The sequence below is a fragment of the Pelophylax lessonae genome (assembly GCF_965119305.1).
Source record: "Pelophylax lessonae genome assembly, chromosome: 5".
In the NCBI taxonomy this organism is placed as follows: Eukaryota; Metazoa; Chordata; class Amphibia; order Anura; family Ranidae; genus Pelophylax; species Pelophylax lessonae.
In genome coordinates, this window is record NC_138772.1 from 165,700,055 (window position 1) to 165,719,600 (window position 19,546).

Here is a 19,546-nt window from a genome sequence, read left to right on the forward strand (position 1 = left end):
GTGCGCATCAGCCAGGTAACGGGAGTCTTGGAACTCAGGTGCAGAGAGAGATGGCGGCTCTTTTGTGCAGTAAGGGCCAGTTCACACTGTGTGCGGTGACAGACGTCTTACCACACGATAACACGTCTGTCACCACAGGGACACACGGGAAACAATTGTTTCCTATGTGTCCCACTCACACTGCAACACAGCCTAGTGCTGCGTTAAAATGCAGACATGCAGCATTTTATTGCAGCGCACCAGCCCAAATCGCACTACGATGTCAAGCAGCACATCGCACTGCCGGACATTGCAGCAAATGAAGTGTGCATTTTGTACACTTCAAATAAGCTTGTACAAAACCATAAAAAAGGGTAGTGTGCTGAATCGTGCACCACACTGCCCCCTAGCCAGCCAGCTGCTCAGCGATCATGTGTGACTTCACCATAAATTGAACACCTGTAGTGGTAAGGTGGGCTGTACTTGGCAAAAATCTAGAAAGAAAGTGGGTGATTGTTTAGTTTTTGTTCAGCTAGTTTAAGGGCTCAAATTTACACAGGCAGAAAAAAAAAACCCTCTATTTAGATGTGTACAGGAGATATATATATATATATAATAATAGTGTGTGTGTGTGTGTGTGTGTGTGTGTGTGTGTGTGTGTATATATATATATATATATATATATATATATATATATATTATAATGTGTGTATGTATTTTTTTTGTATGCACCTAAATGCTTCTCTATAGTAATCAATGAGTCTATAAACATGGTTTCATTCACACAGGCATATGCATTGTTTTCTGTACGAATGTAGGTTCTTCCTGGCAGAAGATATGCATCTAAAGGGTTTTTTTTTTTTTTTTTTTGTTTTTTTTTTTTGTTTTTTAGACATGTACAGCATTTAGGCGTGTGCCATTCTTCTTTCATTCAAATTCATGACTAAGCTTGTATATGTGCTCAAGTTTGAGCTACGTGCGTAAAATCTGCACATCTGTGCTGCCATGGAAGCAGAAGTGTCCTACTTTTTTTGTGTTCGTCTAAAAGCAGTCCACATCTTTTCACAGCTACACTAATGTGCAAAAGTTTTAGGCAGACATGAAAATGCTGTAAAGTATGAATGCACAGTTACTTAGTCTGTTCGAAAAAAACACCAAGTCCATCTAGTTCAACCAATGCTTTCAAAAATATTTTTTTTTCTACCCTTTGGCTTCAAACCAGCATCAATTCTAATACTTGCAGACTTTGCAAGTTATGGCTTTTATAGGATTAGAGTCAGGTGATTAAAGGTCCGTACACACGATACGAAAATCTGAAGGGAAATTTCGTCCGACGAGCGATCTGCTGATTTTCGGGTTGTTAGTATAGTGTTTTCAACAGCCTATAACAAATTTTCGGACGACAAAAGCTGGATGTGTAGGCTATAAAATTTTTATCGTACGTCAACACAACGTCCGATTTTCATTTAATTAGTACAGTTTCGTCCGAAAAAAAATCGGAAGAGCAAGTAAGACTAGGCATGCTCAGAAACGAAAGAACACAAACAAAATAATTCAACACATGACATCACTTCTGAAGTAGAATTCTGTCGTACGGGAATTTTCGTATGAAAGTAACCTCTTCACTTTCAACAGGAGACTAGCATGCAACAAAAAAAGGACGACAGATCGTTTGATAATCTGATTGTGTGTACAGGGCTTTAGTAACAAATTACAGCAAGCAGGGGCTAATGATCATCAAATTCACTGTAGGTGCAGATGTGTGAATGAGCTAGTTGATTACTATAATGCTGCATTTAGATGCATATAAAACTTTGTGCAATGCATATGTAATCGCAGTGCTTTTTTCAGCTTGTGTGAATGAGCCCTAAATATTAAAATGTGCTCAGTAATTGGCTCCACTGACCGTCTATAATCTTCTTTCTTTTTTTTAAATGTATTTATAGATGTAGTTGAAGTATAACTAAAGGCAAAACTTTTTGCTTTGAACAGAGTGGAGAGGAATGTTAAAGGAAATTGTAACCCCTGCCAGGTTTTTATTGCTGTCTGTACACCCATCAGGGAGATTCACCTTCTCTATTAGTCATGTTTACCATTATCCTAGGAAATGAAAGTAAAAGAAAATCCCAGGTTTTGGGTTCTCCCCAGAACAGGAAGAGAGGGGAAAACTTCCAATGGGGCACTAGTTTTGGTGACTGGTGACAACTAGGGATTCCCTCACTTTGAAGCGATTTTTCCTAATTTCCTGTTTTAGCTATGGGAAATCTTACCAATGGGATACAGATGACGAGAGAAAGCTTTTAACACTCCCTTGTTTAAACTTTTAAAAAAAATTTTAGTAGCTGCCTAAGGTGCTGAAGTCCTCCACTACTACTCCGCAGCATGTTTTCTTAAAATGGTTGTATCCTCACCGGGAAAAAAAAAAAACCCTGCAGGACAAAGGCATAATGGGCCAGTATGCATCGCATACTAGCTCATTATGAAATACTTACCTTAAAACGAAGCCCCGACATGGTCAACGCCTGGACAACGCTGAGAGAGCTGTCATGTTCCCTTGGCGTCTCTTCCGGGTTCGGCCGCTCTGGCGCTGTGAGTGGCCGGAGCCGCTATGAAGTCACTTTCCGGCAAGGAGTCGGCAAAGATGCAGGGCGAATATCTCCTAAACTGTGCAGGTTTAGGAGATAATAATTTTACCTACAGGTAAGCCTTATTATAGGCTTACCTGTAGGTAAAAGGTGAAAAAGTGACTATACTTCCGCTTTAAAGAGTATATTCACTTTTTTTTATAAAACAAAATATTAATGCACATTTTTTTTTGCAGGTAAAATGTGCATTTTTTTTTGTTTTTTTTCTGGGAGCCTGGAAAGCATTGCACCAGTGATCAGCAGACCGATGATGCCATGCAGGTCTCCTACAGACTGTCAGTGTAAGCTGTCTGCCCCGTACATGATTTGGCCAGACAGTTTCACACTGACAGACTCAATGAACTACCACAGCGCTCTACTAGTTCATTGAGAACTAAAAGTGGACAGTGGCAAAGGATATAGGGACTTGTAGTACATTCTTTGAATGTAGTACAGCACTCTTTGAATGATATAACTATGTGGGCGGAGCCCTGCACAGCCGCGCTGATTTAAAAAATGCGACCGCTAGTATGGGGAACTTCTTCCCGTACTGCTGTCACAGAGAAGGGAGCAGCTGTGGGAACAGGGTTACAGGTAACATGTTCCCAATGGTGAACTTCCCATTTAAAACTGACCTTGATAGAAAAGTAAAGATTGCTATGTAATAGGGAACATTTAGCAACATAAAGTCTTACTAAGCAGTATTCTAAAAAATGCAAACTTTGTCTGGAATTCCATCTGAAATTTAGGAGAGCATTTTTGGTATGTGAATGTAACTTTTGATCAACCATGAGATCTAAGGCACTGCTGCCTCTGACCCCTTAATTTTTTTAAAGATTTGAAGTGGGATTTGGTGGTTATCATTACTGTGTTGTTCTTTGTTCTCTTTGCTGGAAGCTTTGATATGAGGAATAAAAGCCCTGCCTCTGTCAAGATGGCTGCCTCCACATTGAGGCATAGTGCAGAACAAGGCATGGCAATTAAGTAATGGGAAAAGATCAGATGCAGGGAGACCATAGGCGATAGTGTAGTACTTTGCCCGCCTTCTTTTTAGGATATCACTTCCAGAGTTCAGTTACACTTTAAAATGCCAACTCCCTGAAAATGGTTACATTTACTTTCATACCTCCGACAAGTGAAGTAATGGAAGCCATGTGTATTCTTTTATATACCCTCCCCATAACCTATTTTAAAAAATGTATAATTTGCTTTATTGATACTTTCTTGTCAATTGTTTAACCAGCAGTACTTTTTGTAATCTGGAAATGACATAGCTGAATTTCTGTTTTTGCAGCCAAACAATAACACCAACAATAAGGAAGCTTCTAATATGAAAGCGGAAGCAGGGGCTCAACTAGAAGCTGCAAAGTCCAAAATACACCAGGTATATATATAAACCAATATTTTCTTAGTTTTACGGGAAAAAGAAAAAAGTAATTGCCAAAAACAGCCCTCTTAACAAAAAGCTACTGAAAAAGTTCCTTGGCTTTAATATAGGACATAAAGATAATTACTGAGAGCTTAGCATGCATGAGGATCATAAAACATAATGTATGCTGTGGTTTCATTATCATGTGCTATCAAATTGTGTTTTTGGCTCACTAAAGGTTTTATTGCACATATCTACATAATTTCTCACATATACATTATATTTTTTTGTGCTATTTTGGTATTGCTTCTTAAGATACTGCTTGCTTCTGTGACATTTGTGTTTAAAACATTATATACTTTCTAAAGAGAATGTAATGCAGCAGCTGTTTGCTTTCAGGCTGTCTTTTTTTTTTTTTTACTGAAGGTCCAGATAGAGCAGTGGTTTCAAAACTGTGGCCTAGGGGCTGGATGTGGCCCTTTGCTCGCCTTTATCTGACCCTTGAGGCACTGTTCCATCTACTGACACTAATTATGGGCACCATTCCTCCAACTGACACTAGTGGTGGGGCACTATTTCTCACACAGGCAGCAAAAATGGGCTACTAGTCCTCCCACTAATACCTACAATGGGGAACTATTCCTCCCACTGATATTAACAATGGGGCACTATTCCCACAGATACCAACATTAGGTAATTGTTTCTCCCACTATAAAACTGATGAGGCATTGTGTACTCCTACTGATGCCTGAGCATTTTTACTACCACTGACTACAGTCTGGCCCTCCTAAAGCCTGATGGACCGTAAACTGGCTCTATGTATAGAAAGTTTGGAGACACCTGCCATAGAGCCTAACAGAGCAGGGGGTGAGTCATTGCTCTGACTCAGTTTACTCTGAACTTAAAGTGCATGTTAATCTTTGAAATGCGAAATGAGCAAAGCACATCTCATATAAAGTGTACTTGCCCCAATTCATATTAATTCTAGTTCAGGTCATGGCCGCTCTTTCCTGCCTCTGCAATCTGCATGTGTCGCTTCTGAAAGTTTTCTCTGACACCCAAGTTTCTCCTCACCCCCCCCCCCCTCCTCTTCCCCAAGCACTCGGATGGTGATTGACAACTGGAAATATGCCTACTTTCCAGTGTAGCATTGTAGACGCGAGTGTCCATAGCCTTCACTTAGGTCTCAGATGACATTCAGATCTGTACTGTGAAGTGTGTGATGTCAGTTCCCTGCCCCTGTTCAATTTGGATGCTGAGAAATAGTGTCCTGTGTAATTTAGAGGGCTCTGTTAGATATAACCTTTTGGGGCTAAAACAATTCACAGGCAGACAGTCTGTTGTTTCACTGAACACTGCTTCCTGTTCTGAGCAGGAACTCTTCTTTATTACTCTGAGGCATAGACAAAACATGAACTCACAAATGTAACACTGCCATCCAGTGGTCATACAATGTAATAGGCACACAACAATGACATATAGTATTTGTTGCTGATTAAATACAAACCTTGTATGCTAACACCCCCACTCAACAACTACTATCTATGTCAATCCCATTTCTGATCTAAGATCCACAAATCTGGTTCTAGCTAGTGGCTTTGTCAAAGCATCAGCAATCATTTTTTCCGACTCACAATACACAAGTACAATCACTTTCTGATCAACTAAGTCATGAATGTAATGATGTCTGACATCGATGTGCTTGGTTCTTCCATTAATTTTCTCACTTGTTGCAAGCTCAATGCAAGCCTGATTGTCCTCAAATAAGACGGTAGGTTCTGATGTTGCTTCTCCAAGATCCTTGAATAATTGCTGTAACCACACAACTTCTTGACTGGCATAAGCTGCAGATATGTATTCAGCTTCTGTAGAGGACAATGCCACTTACATCGGTTTCTTGCTGGACCATGATATAGGACTGTCTCCTAATTTTAATAAGTAACCACTTGTGGATTTGCATGTGCTGTGATCACCTGCCCAATCGGAGTCCACATATCCCACGAGGTTTAAATCACCACTTGCTGATAGTTTCAAATTTAAGTCTTTTGTCTGTTTCAGATATCTCATAACTCTTTTGATCGCATTCCAGTCTCTTTGACGTGGTTTATCAACTCGCCTGCAAAGAAGAGACATGCTGGCTGCAATGTCTGGACGTGTAGTGGTTGCAATATAGAGAAGTGCCCCCACGGCTTGTCTGTATTGTTCATTGGATGCGAGAAGATCATCTTCTCCTTCTAACTTTGGATAGACTGTATACATAGGTGTGCTTGCTCCTTTCGCCTCTGTCATGTTGAATTGCTGAAGAATAGATTCAATTTTTGCACTCTGATTCAACAGGAAACTTCCATCTTTCTCACGCTGGATGTCAATTCCAAGATATGTCACTTCACCTAGGTCTTTAGTTTCAAAGTGCTTGTTGAGTACTCCTGTTAACTTTGCAATTTCATTGTCGTTTTTGTGAGCAATGATCAGGTCATCTACATAAATTAGCAGATACATCCACTCAGTGTCTACTTGTTTAGCATATAGGCACGGATCAGCTTTGCTTCTTGTAAATCCTTCATTTAGTAGAACTTGATTAATCTTCAGGTTCCATGCTCGAGCTGATTGTTTAAGGCCATAAAGAGATTTATTCAACTTGCAGACAAAATGCTCTTGTCCCTTTTTTAAATATCCTTCTGGCTGTGACATGTAAATTTCTTCTTCAATATCACCATTAAGAAAAGCTGTCTTAATATCGTGATGTTTCACAATCATTGTACGCATGGCAGCCCACTGTCATTAGTGTTCTGAAAGTACTTTGTTTAGCAACTGGAGCAAAAGTAGCATCATAGTCCTCACCGAACTTCTGTGAGTAACCTTTAGCAACCAGCCTTGCCTTGTACCGACAGACTTTCCCTTCAGAGTTACATTTGTACATTTGTACATTTGTATTGGTTTTAAAAACCCATTTACATCCTATGGCATGTTTACCTTGAGGTAGCTCTGAAAGTGTCCATGTCTGGAGATCTTTGATGTCATTTCTTCATCACCGGCTTTATACCATACTTGTTTCTCATGCATTGGCAGTTTCTGCATCTCTTTCCATGAACCTGGTTCAGTTTGAACAGCTCTGCGAGCTATGTAAGATAAACGTTCAGCTGGAACACCTTTATTGATTCTGGTTGATTTTCTGACTGAAGGTATTTCTGGTTCAGTTTCAGGTTTTGATTCTTTATTTCTATTTCTGTATCACTTTCCTTATTTTCTTGAGTGACTGATGTTGATTCTTTCTCAGTTTGAAAAGTTTGAGTCTGTTGTTCAAACTTTGAGCACACAGAACTTTCATCAATAATCACACTTCTGCTGACTGTTACTTTGTTCGTGTCTTGATGTAAAATCCTGTATCCTTTTTGAGATTCACTGTACCCCACAAGCACACCTTCTTTTGCACATGCATCCCATTTTGTACGTTTTTCTTTTGGAATGTGTACATAGGCTTTACTTCCAAAAATTCTGATGTGTCTTAAATCTGGTTTCCTTTTGTTCCACAGTTCATATGGAGTTTTTGTTGTTGCTTTTCCCGGCAAACGATTTTGAAGATAACATGCAGTTGTGATAGCTTCTCCCCAGTATGTAGTTGGCATATCAGCATCAAATAGCATGCTCCTCCCACTTTCACATAGTGTGCGGTTCATTCTCTCTGCAACTCCATTTTGCTCTGGGTTATATGGAACTGTTGTCTGGAACATAATTCCATGCTTCCTGAGAATGGCTTGTGTTTTACCACTTGTATATTCTGAGCCATTATCTGTTCGTAGTACTCTGGGCATTCCGCCAAAAATATTGTTTACTTGAGCGAGATACTCTTCTAATTTCTCTGGCACTTCATCCTTATTGTGAAGTAGAAATACTGTGGTATATCTGGAGTAATCATCAATGAAGGTCAGGAAGTACTTTTTCTTTCCTGGAGTCATAGTTTTCATTGGACCACAAAGATCTGAATGTATTAAGTCCAGAGGTTTTTGGGATTTGCTGTTGGTCTGCTTGGGAAAAGGTGTCCTTGCCATTTTTCCTTTAATACAGCTGGTACAAATCATTATGTGATCACATGGATTAATCTTAATACCACTTGCATAGTTATTCTCAACTATTTTCTTTATTGTATCAGAATTTCTGTGCCCCAATCGTCTGTGCCAAGTGTGGATGCAGTTTGAATGTTTATCCTCTTTAGCTATTTTAACCATTTCACTGCAGTTCAGCTGATAGAGTTCATCTATGATGTTAGCCTTTGCAAGCAAGCAATCCCCTTTTGTTATGATACAACTGTCACCCTGAAATGTGACTACATTGCCTTGGTTAGTGAGTTTCTTTACTGACAAAAGGTTGCTTTCAAGATCTGGCACATACAGAACATTCCTCATATGGATCTTTTTAGTGATATCTGGAGAGATAGGACAGTATAGAAAGCCATCTCCTATTCCCACTGATTTCATAAATTGTCCATTAGCTGTAGTTATCCCTTCTGTTTTTGCTTTCATCAAGGTGAGTGAAGAAACTTCGGTTATTTGTCATGTGACTTGTAGCACCTGAGTCCACACCCCATGCTTGCACAGAGGTGACACCATTTTTGGATCCGAATGCATACTCCTTTGTTTCTATGACATTCTTAGCTTGTTGCAATGCACTTTGTTTTTGCATTCTAGCTTTCCAGATTCTACAATCTGCTTTTAGGTGTCCTGGTTTCTTGCACACAAAGCATTCCCGCTTTTCTAGCTGCACGTTACTGTGTTTATTTTTGAATTTTGTCTTTAAAGCTGTCTCTGAACACACACTCCCATTACTCATGCTTTCAGTTTTGCGCTTGTATTCATCCACAAGCTTGCCTTTAACATATTCCAGTGTCAGATCATCATCTGGACGTGCATCTAGTGCTGTGACAAGTGTCTCATAACTTTCAGGAAGTCCACTTAATAACAGTGCTGCAACATGGAAATCTTTTATTTCTTCTCCAATCCCTCTCAGTCTCTCCACCATCTCTAAGGTCTGTCTTGTATAGTCCTGCATGTCCTGGTCTTTCTGTAGCTTAGTCTGATAGAGCTTTCTGATTAAATACAGTTTATTGCTGAGATTAACTCTTTCATGTGCTTTCTGTAACTCTTCCCACATGTCTTTAGCAGTCTGACAGTTACATATATGTATGATTTGATCATCATCTATGCACAGGGAGATTGTGCTCTGTGCTTTCTGATCGCTGTCTAACCACTCCTCTGTGGGCTGTGCAGGTCTTGATTCATTTATTCATTTCCACGTACCTTCTCTTATAAGCAGCATTTTCATCTTGAATTTCCAAGATTGGTAGTTCTGATTTGTCAGATTTGCAATGGAGAACTTTGCTGAGGGGATGGCAGCAGCCATTTCTGCTGTTTGTCTTTCTGTTGCTGTCTCCTGTACTCACTTGCTTTAGCTCACTGTATCTGGCTATATCCAGGGGTAATCTGTATTATATCCTGGGCTTCTGTAACATGTCCTGGGCCCATAACCTGTTAGATATAACCTTTTGGGGCTAAAACAATTCACAGGCAGACAGTCTGTTGTTTCACTGAACACTGCTTCCTGTTCTGAGCAGGAACTCTTCTTTATTACTCTTTGAGGCATAGACAAAACATGAACTCACAAATGTAACACTGCCATCCAGTGGTCATACAATGTAATAGGCACACAACAATTACATATAGTATTTGTTGCTGATTAAATACAAACCTTGTATGCTAACAGGCTCTGGAGGAGGGAGGGCACAGGCAGAAAGTTAAGCTGGATAATACACACTATACAATTTTCTTTAGATTTTTTCCTTTAGACTTAGCAAAACCATATAATATGAGGTCAGACCTAAACACTTTTGATTTGTATGCAGTCTGGCAGGCCCTTGCACTACATAGTTGATGGTAAATCTAAAGAAAACCTACCAACGAAAAGTTGTATAGTGTGTATCCAGCTTTACAGCTTATGCTGGAGGATTTTCTGCATCACTATTTATCGCCAGAGGCCAATCTTTTCAGTGGGCTTATGTAAAGGTTTATTTCCATTTTTGCTTAATAAGCTCTGAGCATTTTACTGCACATTTTCTCAGCAAAGCATTTAGGATTGACCTGATTAACAGAAAAGCAAGCCAGTACTCCACCTGCATGCTGAAAATCCTAAATATAAAAACATTTATTATTTTTTTTTTTGTTAAACTCTAAAATCGCTAAAATTAAAGATGATTAAATCTCTGTTGGATGAGGCTACATTGCTTTGTAATCTAAAGTTGTCCTTTTCTGTTCCAGTACAAAGTAAGGGCCTACATTCAAATGAAGTCTCTAAAAGCATGCAAGAGAGAGATTAAGTCTGTCATGAACACCTCTGGAAATGTAAGTTATATGTGTAAGATGGACACTTGTATTTTTAAGCTTGACTATCTATATAGTTTTTTTTTTTTTTTTTTAATTGTGACTTTTTGTTGGTCAGGCAAATTGCTAGTAAAACCTTTTTTTTATATTTTTGCTTTCCATTTTGCATTTTTTTACATCCCTGACTGATCAGATGTTATGGGGTGTTGGTGATATTCATAAAAAAGTTGCAAGAATTATCATCATGCAGCACACAAGACTGCTAGATGACTCTGAATGATTCCTGCAGTTAAAACCAGTGGATGACACTGTAGTAATGGTATTCATTTTTTTGGAAGCATTAAAACCTCTTCTTTTTTTTTTTTTCTTTTTTGAGTTATTGTCCCTGTTGGGGTACATTTCTTCTCACTTCCTGTGGAAATAATGGGAAATCTCTCCAGTAGGGACGGGGGCACAGACTGCAGCAGAGTGCCTTTTCAGTAAAATGGGGAAAGGTTAGAACCTTATGAGATTAAAAAAAAAATTCTGTCCCAGTGACAATCCTTCTCCTTATTTCTTTTCCTGCTGCCACAGGGACAGAAAGTTGGAATCTCCTAAATAGAGTAACAAATAGCAATTAAGCCTGACAGTAGTATTTACTTTTCTGAAGTCTAAAAAATATATGTTTTGGCTGGATTTGAGCTTTGAAATATACAGAGTACTGTGAATTGTGTTGATTTTCGATGCTTGACATTTTTCTATTGTAAAAGCTTTTTATAAATTCTTTACAGTCCACATCATCACTATTTTTGAAGAGTAATTTTGAATACCTCAGGGGTAACTATAGAAAAGCTGTGAAACTACTAAACTCTTCAAATATATCAGAACATCCTGGGTTCATGAAAACAGGTACGTGTGAATATATTTTTTTGTCAATTCTATAATTAAGGTACACATCTGTGCTGCAATACTAAGCAGAAAACACAGCCCATGTATGCAGTGGGCCACAGATGTCCTTAAGTACATACAGGCGGTCCCCGGGTTACAAACATCCGACTTACAAACGGCGAGAGACAACAGGAAGTGAGTGGAAATCTACCTCTAGGAAGGGAAATTCACTCCTGTAAGAGTTATGGTAAAAAGGTGTCTCCATTGAATGTTTATCATCAGTCCTTGTTTCCACAACAACCCACAATTTTCAAAATCCAATTGTCATAGAGACAGAAAGTGAGGTGAAATCTTCTGAACAGGGATACGTACAGCAAAACAAATGTTACAGGGGTGTTAACCCTTCCCTATGCTATCCAAAAAATCTAAAAATTATTCATTTGGCTGGAGCTACACTTAAAAAAAATGTACCTGTTTCGACTTACAAACAAATTCGGCTTAAGAACACACCTACAGTCTCTATCTTGTTTGGAACTCGGGGACCGCCTGTACAGTATAAACTAATAATTTATTTAGGAACACCTGCACATTAGTGCATTTATCTAATCGGACAACCATGTGACAGCAGAATAGTGCACAAAACTGTGAAGATACAGATGAGAGCTTCAGTTATTGCTTACAGCAAGAATGGTGGGAAAAAATGTGATTCTGATGGTGGCATGATTGTTGTTGTCACACTGGCTTGCTAAACTAATGTCCATGCACCTCTTGGCAAGGCTTATGTGGTGGATTGTAACACATGGCTTTTTACAGATGACTGTGCTTATAAAGCCTATAGGTATTTCTAATGAATATTAAAAATTTAAGAGTATGGAACATAAAAAATCTGATAAATTGCTGTTTTCTCGACCTCTGCTGCATTTTTACCATTTACATCATGCTCAGCTATCTTTGTTGACTAAGGAAAACAACCCCCATGTTATGAAGAAAAGGAGAGGGCAAGGCAGTTTGTATTCCTAACACTTTCTGTCTTAGGGTGAACATGCTACTTCTCCATAGATACAGTACAGTGAGTGTTGTCGTCTGTGACGAGACCCTTGCTCGCTCGCTTCCGCTCTCCCGACACTCCTCTGTTTCTAGTGAGTCAGCTTGCAGATCGCAACGTCTGATGGTTCGGTCAACCAAGGCTCCGGGATCCGAACTACAGCTATGTGCCGTTTGGAATCCATTAGAACAAACACCAAGCAGCCTGTATGTAAGTTCAAACAGGAAGACCATTTATTGGAAGCACACAGCACACTTTTATACAGAATTTGGAACATCCTGCCCCCAACAACCGCTTTCCCATTGGTCAATTGCACAGTACATGCCGTTCTCCTTCAGGTCCTCCTTAGCCATGCAAATGAGGACTCGAAAATGAGTCAGCAGGGATTGGTCAGATAGCTTGATTAGAAGGACTGTTATGTGTAATGAGACAGAAGCCCCCAGGGGACAATCAATGTACACAATAGCCAGACACAGAACAATGATTCCATAACGAGCCCCCAATACACATTACTCTGAGTGTCAATACATCCCTTAGCAGACAACAGGTGAGTTCATTAGCACACCTGACAATAGGTGAATGGAAAGCCACCTCAGACAAAAGCAAAATTGTTAGACAGTCAGTCTCCTCATTGAACTTCCTGGAATGACCATATTAGGAGTTGTACTTCCTGGTCAGAGACCTCATGGCAAATGGGAACAAATCTCTATTTCTACATGGAGACCTTGCTGACAAATATGAAGCAATCCAAACCATCACCCATCTGTCCTTAAATTCCAGTGACGGTGAACACCGTCACATCATCCTAGGACAGGAATTGTGGTAATGACAGGATCACCAGGTGGAAAAAAAAATGAAAATAACACTAAAACAATGAAAGGTTTAGATACACCTCAATTGCTAACTATTTGGAAAATGATGCAGAATTGACTTGTACAAAGCAAATAATGTGGTTAATTCTGCACTATATTTTTTCAAAGGAGGTAAATTGTAAAAAGAACACGTATATCTATTAACATGCTAACATGCTGTGCTTAGCAAAATGGCCCATGTACCAGTCCACAACGCCATGAAAAGTGCGGCAAACAATTTCCACAGCAGTGGATGGGTCTTTTAACCACTTTGTAAGCGAAGAGAAGGAGCCAGCAACTCTGTGAGTCGTATTGCCAATTTTTGAACTACATTAGCGTAAAATTAAAAAGAAAAGTGAATGCGTTTCGGTGAGAGCTTTAGTGATAGCATAGCAATACGGATCACAGAATTGCGTAGTGAGCGCTACACTTAACTTTTTCTCTAACCACTTTGCCCATACATTATTAAACAAGAGGGCAAGGAGAGGCCTCCTTCCAGTGCATTGTGGTTTACTTTCTGGCATAGAAGAGTAACAGGCCCAAAAGTGTCCTTTCAGCAACCACCATTTTAATTGTGGCCACAAACTCCTTCCAGAACCGGAAAAAAAAGGGCAGGTCCAGAAGATATGAAAAAAAAAGACCCGCCAAGGTGTCCACATCTCCAGTTGGCCAGTGAAAAAAGGTCGGCCTTACTTTGGGGAGCCTGTGTAGAGTAAAGCATGTGCTGTAGAGAAACTTGAATTTGATCAGCCTGTCCTGGACAGAGACCAATTGGTGGAAGGGTACATCCCAAATATCAGTCCAGTCCTCCTCATCCTTATCTGGTGTATCTTCCAGTTATTTCCTCTGTAGGCCGTAAGAGATCAGAGAGGGCGATGAAGATAACCTGTTGATACGAGGACGAAGTTGGTTTGGAAAGCTAGTCCTTATGGAGCAGATTTTCTAGTAAAGAACAGCACAAAGGCAATCCCTGGCGAGGTAACAGGCTATAGAAAGCATGAGAAGGTTGCATGTATCGGATTCGGTAATAGGACAATAGATTGTATTTTTGATCAAAGGACATCAGTTGCCCATGCTCAAAAATGTGTGCCAGGGTCCTAATTTGAAGTGTGGCCCAATAGTGGGAGTCGGAAAGTATATGAAGGTGGAAAGGGAGGGATTATTCTATGGTAGGGTGAAGGGGAAAGGGACGAGAGGGGACTACACCTCCCATTTAAGCCCCATGGACCAGGCTCTAATAGTGTTTTTTTTAATGGAGTAAGAAGATAAAGCACCCTGATACCATGAAATGAAAGGTGCCATTTTTAGTGCAAATTTCCAAAGTAGCTGTTTAGTGGTTCAGCTACAATTTAGATACAGTTCTGAATTTTAGGAGCTGGCGGCTGCCGGCATTCTTAACCAAAGCTGGATGTGACACCAACCCCCCCCCCCCATCTATACCAGGCCCTTAGGTTTATTTGTGAGGGGAAAGGGGTAGGGTTGGGTGTTCGCCCCCCTGAGCCATACCAGGTCACATGCCCTCCACATGGGAAGAGTGTTTTGTGATGGGGACATCTGTGGGAGGGGGGAAATTGGAATCTGAAAGCCCTGAAGGAAGAAGACAAGAGAAGGCTACATCTCCCATATAAGCCCCACTGACAAGGATCTAATACTGTTTTTTTTAAGGGTAGAAAGAAGATAAAGCAACCTGATACTGTGAAATGAAAGGTGCCGTTTTTAGTGTGAATTTCCAAAGTAGTGGTTCAGCTGTGATATAGATACATATGAGACCCTTATCTGAGCAGTTCCTGGTCACCCCCCCCCCCCCCCCATGTGAATGAGTAATGGGGTACATTGTACCGCTACTTAGTCACCAAAAAAAGTGTCAAATAAAAACATAGAGACCCTTTTTGGTAAGTGTAAATTACTATGAACGCTGCCGCTGACCCCCAAAAAAAGAGCTCTGTACCCAACTCTGGCTTCCACTGCGCCCGTCGATGACTTCACAAGGGGCAAGGTCACACAGCCACATCACCAGGTCTCCCCTGCCCCTTAGTTTTATCAGTGGAGGAAGGCGGCGGAGCTGAACGACAGCGAGAGCCAGGGTCTGTTTCAGCTCTTTGGTTTTATTTTTGGGTCGGCAGACTCCCACAACCACTGGTCAGGGTTGTGGGGAAGAGGCCCTTGTCAAAGCTCACTCACCCCTCTCCTTTCTTGGCCTGCCATGCTCGGATAAGGATCTGGTATGGATTTTGGGGAGAAGTCTTACAAAATTTCTCTTTTTCTTGTTTTTTCAATTTTGGTGTGTGGTTCCCCTTAAAATCCTTATGGATAGGAGGGAAACCCCTACTCTATCACAATTTTATTTACTGGAAATTTTTTTGTTAACATTCAGCTGTCAGCGGCAACCCCGCTGACAGCGGATGAGTCATCGTTTTTTTTAAGGATTTGGCGGCCGACTTGCTGGCCCGCGCCTTAACAACCAGGTATAGCGCCGGAGAAGAGGGAGGGAAATTGAAAAAAAACACCAGCCAAAATCTTGTTAAAAACTGATTGACGTGCAATTCAGAAGCATTCCTTTACAAGTCAGCGAGCTTGTAATTCGCGCCTGAACTGCACCGCAGTCCACAGAAAACACACAGGGCTCTTTGAATTCCCACTGCGGATGCATTGCATATACACTGTTACCAAAAGTATTGGGATGCCTGCCTTTACACGCACATGAACTTTAATGGCATACGAATCTTAGCCCATAGGGTTCAATATTGAGTTGGCTCACCCTTTGCAGCTATAACAGCTTCAACTCTTCTGGAAAGGCTGTCCATAAGGTTTAGAAGTGTGTTTATGGGAATGTTTGACCATTCTTCCAGAAGTGCATTTGTGAGGTCAGGCACTGATGTGGATGAGAAGGCCTGGCTCCCATTCTCCACTCTAATTCATCCTAAAGGTGTTCCTTTTGGAGGACTTGATCCTCTTTAACCACTTAAGCCCCGGAAGATTTTACCCCCTTCCTGACCAGGGCCTATTTTGCGATTCGGCACTGTGTGACTTTAACGGACAATTGCGCGGTCGTGCGACGCTGTATCCAAACAAATTTGACGTCCTTTTTTTCCCACAAACAGAGCTTTCTTTTGGTGGTAAAAAGAAAAGAGAAGGCGCCTGGCCCTTTAAATAAAAGATTGTTGAACCTGCTGCCCTTTTAATTGTAATAAAACAATAAATAGGTATATATCATAGGTAAAAAGGCGCTGGTAATCTTAATATATCACGGGTTATAAAAATTAATAAGTGATTTAAAGTGTAATATATGTGATTAAAAATTGCTACAAATATATATATATATGATCTACTATTGGTGCAATTAGCAAAGAAAAGTGCATACCAGTGCAATTTCAATTCAGAAGTGTTTGTGCTTCTCAAAGTAAATTAATCCACAAAGGTGTGGATCAGTGAACCAATAAATAGATATATAAAGAATTCCATACAAAAATCACATATAAAAATATAAATATATAAATGTGCTCCAAGTAGTGTTTAAGAGTCCAGGCAATAGCATGCAATCAAAATTGTGCTTGGTGGATTCTTATTAATCCCTTCACAGTGCTCCAGGTGCTGAGATGTGACAACCGTCAATTAAGAAGTGCTTGTGATTCTCAAAGTAAATTAATCCACAAAGGTGTGGATCAGTGAACCAATAAATAAATATATAAAGAATTCCATACAAAAATCACATAATGATATATAAAAAAATCACATAAGAATATATAAAAAAGTATAAATATATAAATGTGCTCCAAGTAGTGTTTAAAAGTCCAAGCAATAGCATGCAATCAAAATTGTGCTTGGTGAATTCTTATTAATCCATTCACAGTGCTCCAGGTGCTGAGATGTGACAACCGTGGCCTCTTACCAGCTAGCAGCAGGTCACAAGGACCCCCAACGCCTGTGATCCCTTTATTGGGTGGATCAAACCTCTCCTCGATTGCTTGGATCTCTGGCTCCTATATTACTCGAGTTGGACCATGTAGTCCCCCCATAAACATAAAGATATAGAACAACAAATAGCCTCCAATAGTGAAATACTGTTTTATTCTCCAAAAAACATACACTATAAGGTGACAATTAGCCTCTTACTATTTGTTGTGCCCTCCTGGCACTGGGCAATTCGGCAGTACAAAATCGTTTTTTTGGGTCTTAGGAAGATATTCTCCAGGGATCTGCAGCACCCTGTATCTCCTTTCCCCCTTCTTTGTATTGCGGCGGTGGATGTGTATCCCAGCCTCTGTTCCGAATGCCTCTGTGTGTTACTTCCGGGTTAGCATTGACCACAATGCATTTCGCTTAACGAGCGTCCTCAGGCAGTCTGACTGCCTTACTATTTGTTGTGCCAGGAGGGCACAACAAATAGTAAGAGGCTAATTGTCACCTTATAGTGTATGTTTTTTGGAGAATAAAACAGTATTTCACTATTGGAGGCTATTTGTTCTTCTATATCTTTGTGTATGGGGGGACTACATGGTCCAACTCGAGTAATATAGGAGCCAGAGATCCAAGCAATCGAGGAGAGGTTTGATCCACCCAATAAAGGGATCACGGGCGTTGGGGGTCCTTGTGACCTGCTGCTAGCTGGTAAGAGGCCACGGTTGTCACATCTCAGCACCTGGAGCACTGTGAATGGATTAATAAGAATTCACCAAGCACAATTTTGATTGCATGCTATTGCTTGGACTTTTAAACACTACTTGGAGCACATTTATATATTTATACTTTTTTATATATTCTTATGTGATTTTTTTATATATCATTATGTGATTTTTGTATGGAATTCTTTATATATCTATTTATTGGTTCACTGATCCACACCTTTGTGGATTAATTTACTTTGAGAAGCACAAACACTTCTGAATTGAAATTGCACTGGTATGCACTTTTCTTTGCTAATTGCACCAATAGTAGATCATATATATATATTTGTAGCAATTTTTAATCACATATATTACACTTTAAATCACTTATTAATTTTTATAACCCGTGATATATTAAGATTACCAGCGCCTTTTTACCTATGATATATACCTATTTCTTTTGGTGGTATTTGATCACCTGTGCGATTTTTTTTTTTTTTTTTTTTTTTTTTTTTTTTTTTTTTTTTTTTTTTTTTTTTTTTTTTGATCATGCGCCATAAACAAAAAAAGAGCGTCAATTTTGCAAAAATACGCTTTTTGCAATTTTTTTTTTTTACCAAACGTAGTATAAATCAAATTGGCCTAAAATGTTAAAAGATTTTGATTTTTACATTTTTTTTTTTTTTTGGGAATTCCATATAAAAAAAAATGTGAAAAATATTATTTTGATTGGTTTGCGCTAGGGATGCACCGAAATTTCGGCCACCGAAATTATCGGCCGAAAATGAGCCTCTCTCATTTCGGCCGATAATGGGTTAACAGTGCCGAAAATAAAAATGGCCGCCGTGGGGAAGGAGGAGGGCGCAGCGCAGCGCAGGGCAGGTTTCAAAAGTCCCGCCTCTGGCCGGCCGTCCGCCTCTTAATAATGTCCCTACTACTCTGTGCATTATGAATGGACATACTAGGCGGGGGGCGGGGAGAGCGGCCGCTATAGAGAGAACTATTGTGATCCTTCACTGTCAGCTCCTCACGTCTATGTATGAATGAGAACTGAACTGAGCTGACACCGGGCGGGGGGGCGGGCGGAGCGGCCGCTATTAGCTGTGACTATGTGAGAGTTTCACTTCCCTGACAGGCACGTATCTCCGCTGACAAGGAAGAGAAGCTCTCACATAGTCACAGCTAATAGCGGCCGCTCCGCCCGCCCCCCCGCCCGGTGTCAGCTCAGTTCAGTTCTCATTCATACATAGACGTGAGGAGCTGACAGTGAAGGATCACAATAGTTCTCTCTATAGCGGCCGCTCGCCCCGCCCCCCGCCTAGTATGTCCATTCATAATGCACAGAGTAGTAGGGACATCATTGAGAGGCGGTGCCGCCGGCCAGAGGCGGGACTTTTGAATGCAGGAGAGGACACCCGAGGAGGAGGACGCTGAGGCAGTGGGGGAAGGGGGAGGGGAGCTGAGGCAGCTTACCAATGCTATTAGTATTATGAGGCATGAGGGGTTAATGTATTGTCACTGCTGGTCACTCATCTATTAGTGACTGACCAGTGGCAGTTAATTAACCCCTTTTGTGCTGCATTAGTGCAACCAGTGTCAGTGTTAATTAACACTGGTTGCACTAATGCAGCACAAAGGGGTTAATTACCTGCCACTGGTCAGTCACTAATAGATGAGTGACCAGCAGTGACAATACATTAACCCCTCATGCCTCATAATACAAATACCATTGGTAATTAAATTAACCTCTTGCCAACCCATCACAGTACATATACTGTGACAGGGTGGCAGCGACAGGTGTAGGTGTACGTCGCTGCCTGTTTTTGGTTTATGTCC

General features: G+C 40.4%; 1 protein-coding gene across 2 annotated transcripts in view; it reads left to right on the forward strand.

The window, feature by feature from the left end:
* CNOT10 (CCR4-NOT transcription complex subunit 10) overlaps window positions 1-19,546 on the forward strand; it is a 233,424-nt gene that overhangs the window by 25,666 nt on the left and 188,212 nt on the right. For both annotated transcript variants that reach the window (XM_082259468.1, XM_082259469.1), the window contains 3 exons: window positions 3,898-3,987; window positions 10,281-10,364; window positions 11,114-11,231. In XM_082259468.1, the coding sequence (XP_082115594.1) occupies window positions 3,898-3,987; window positions 10,281-10,364; window positions 11,114-11,231 (292 nt within the window). The remainder of the gene's footprint in view (window positions 1-3,897; window positions 3,988-10,280; window positions 10,365-11,113; window positions 11,232-19,546) is intronic.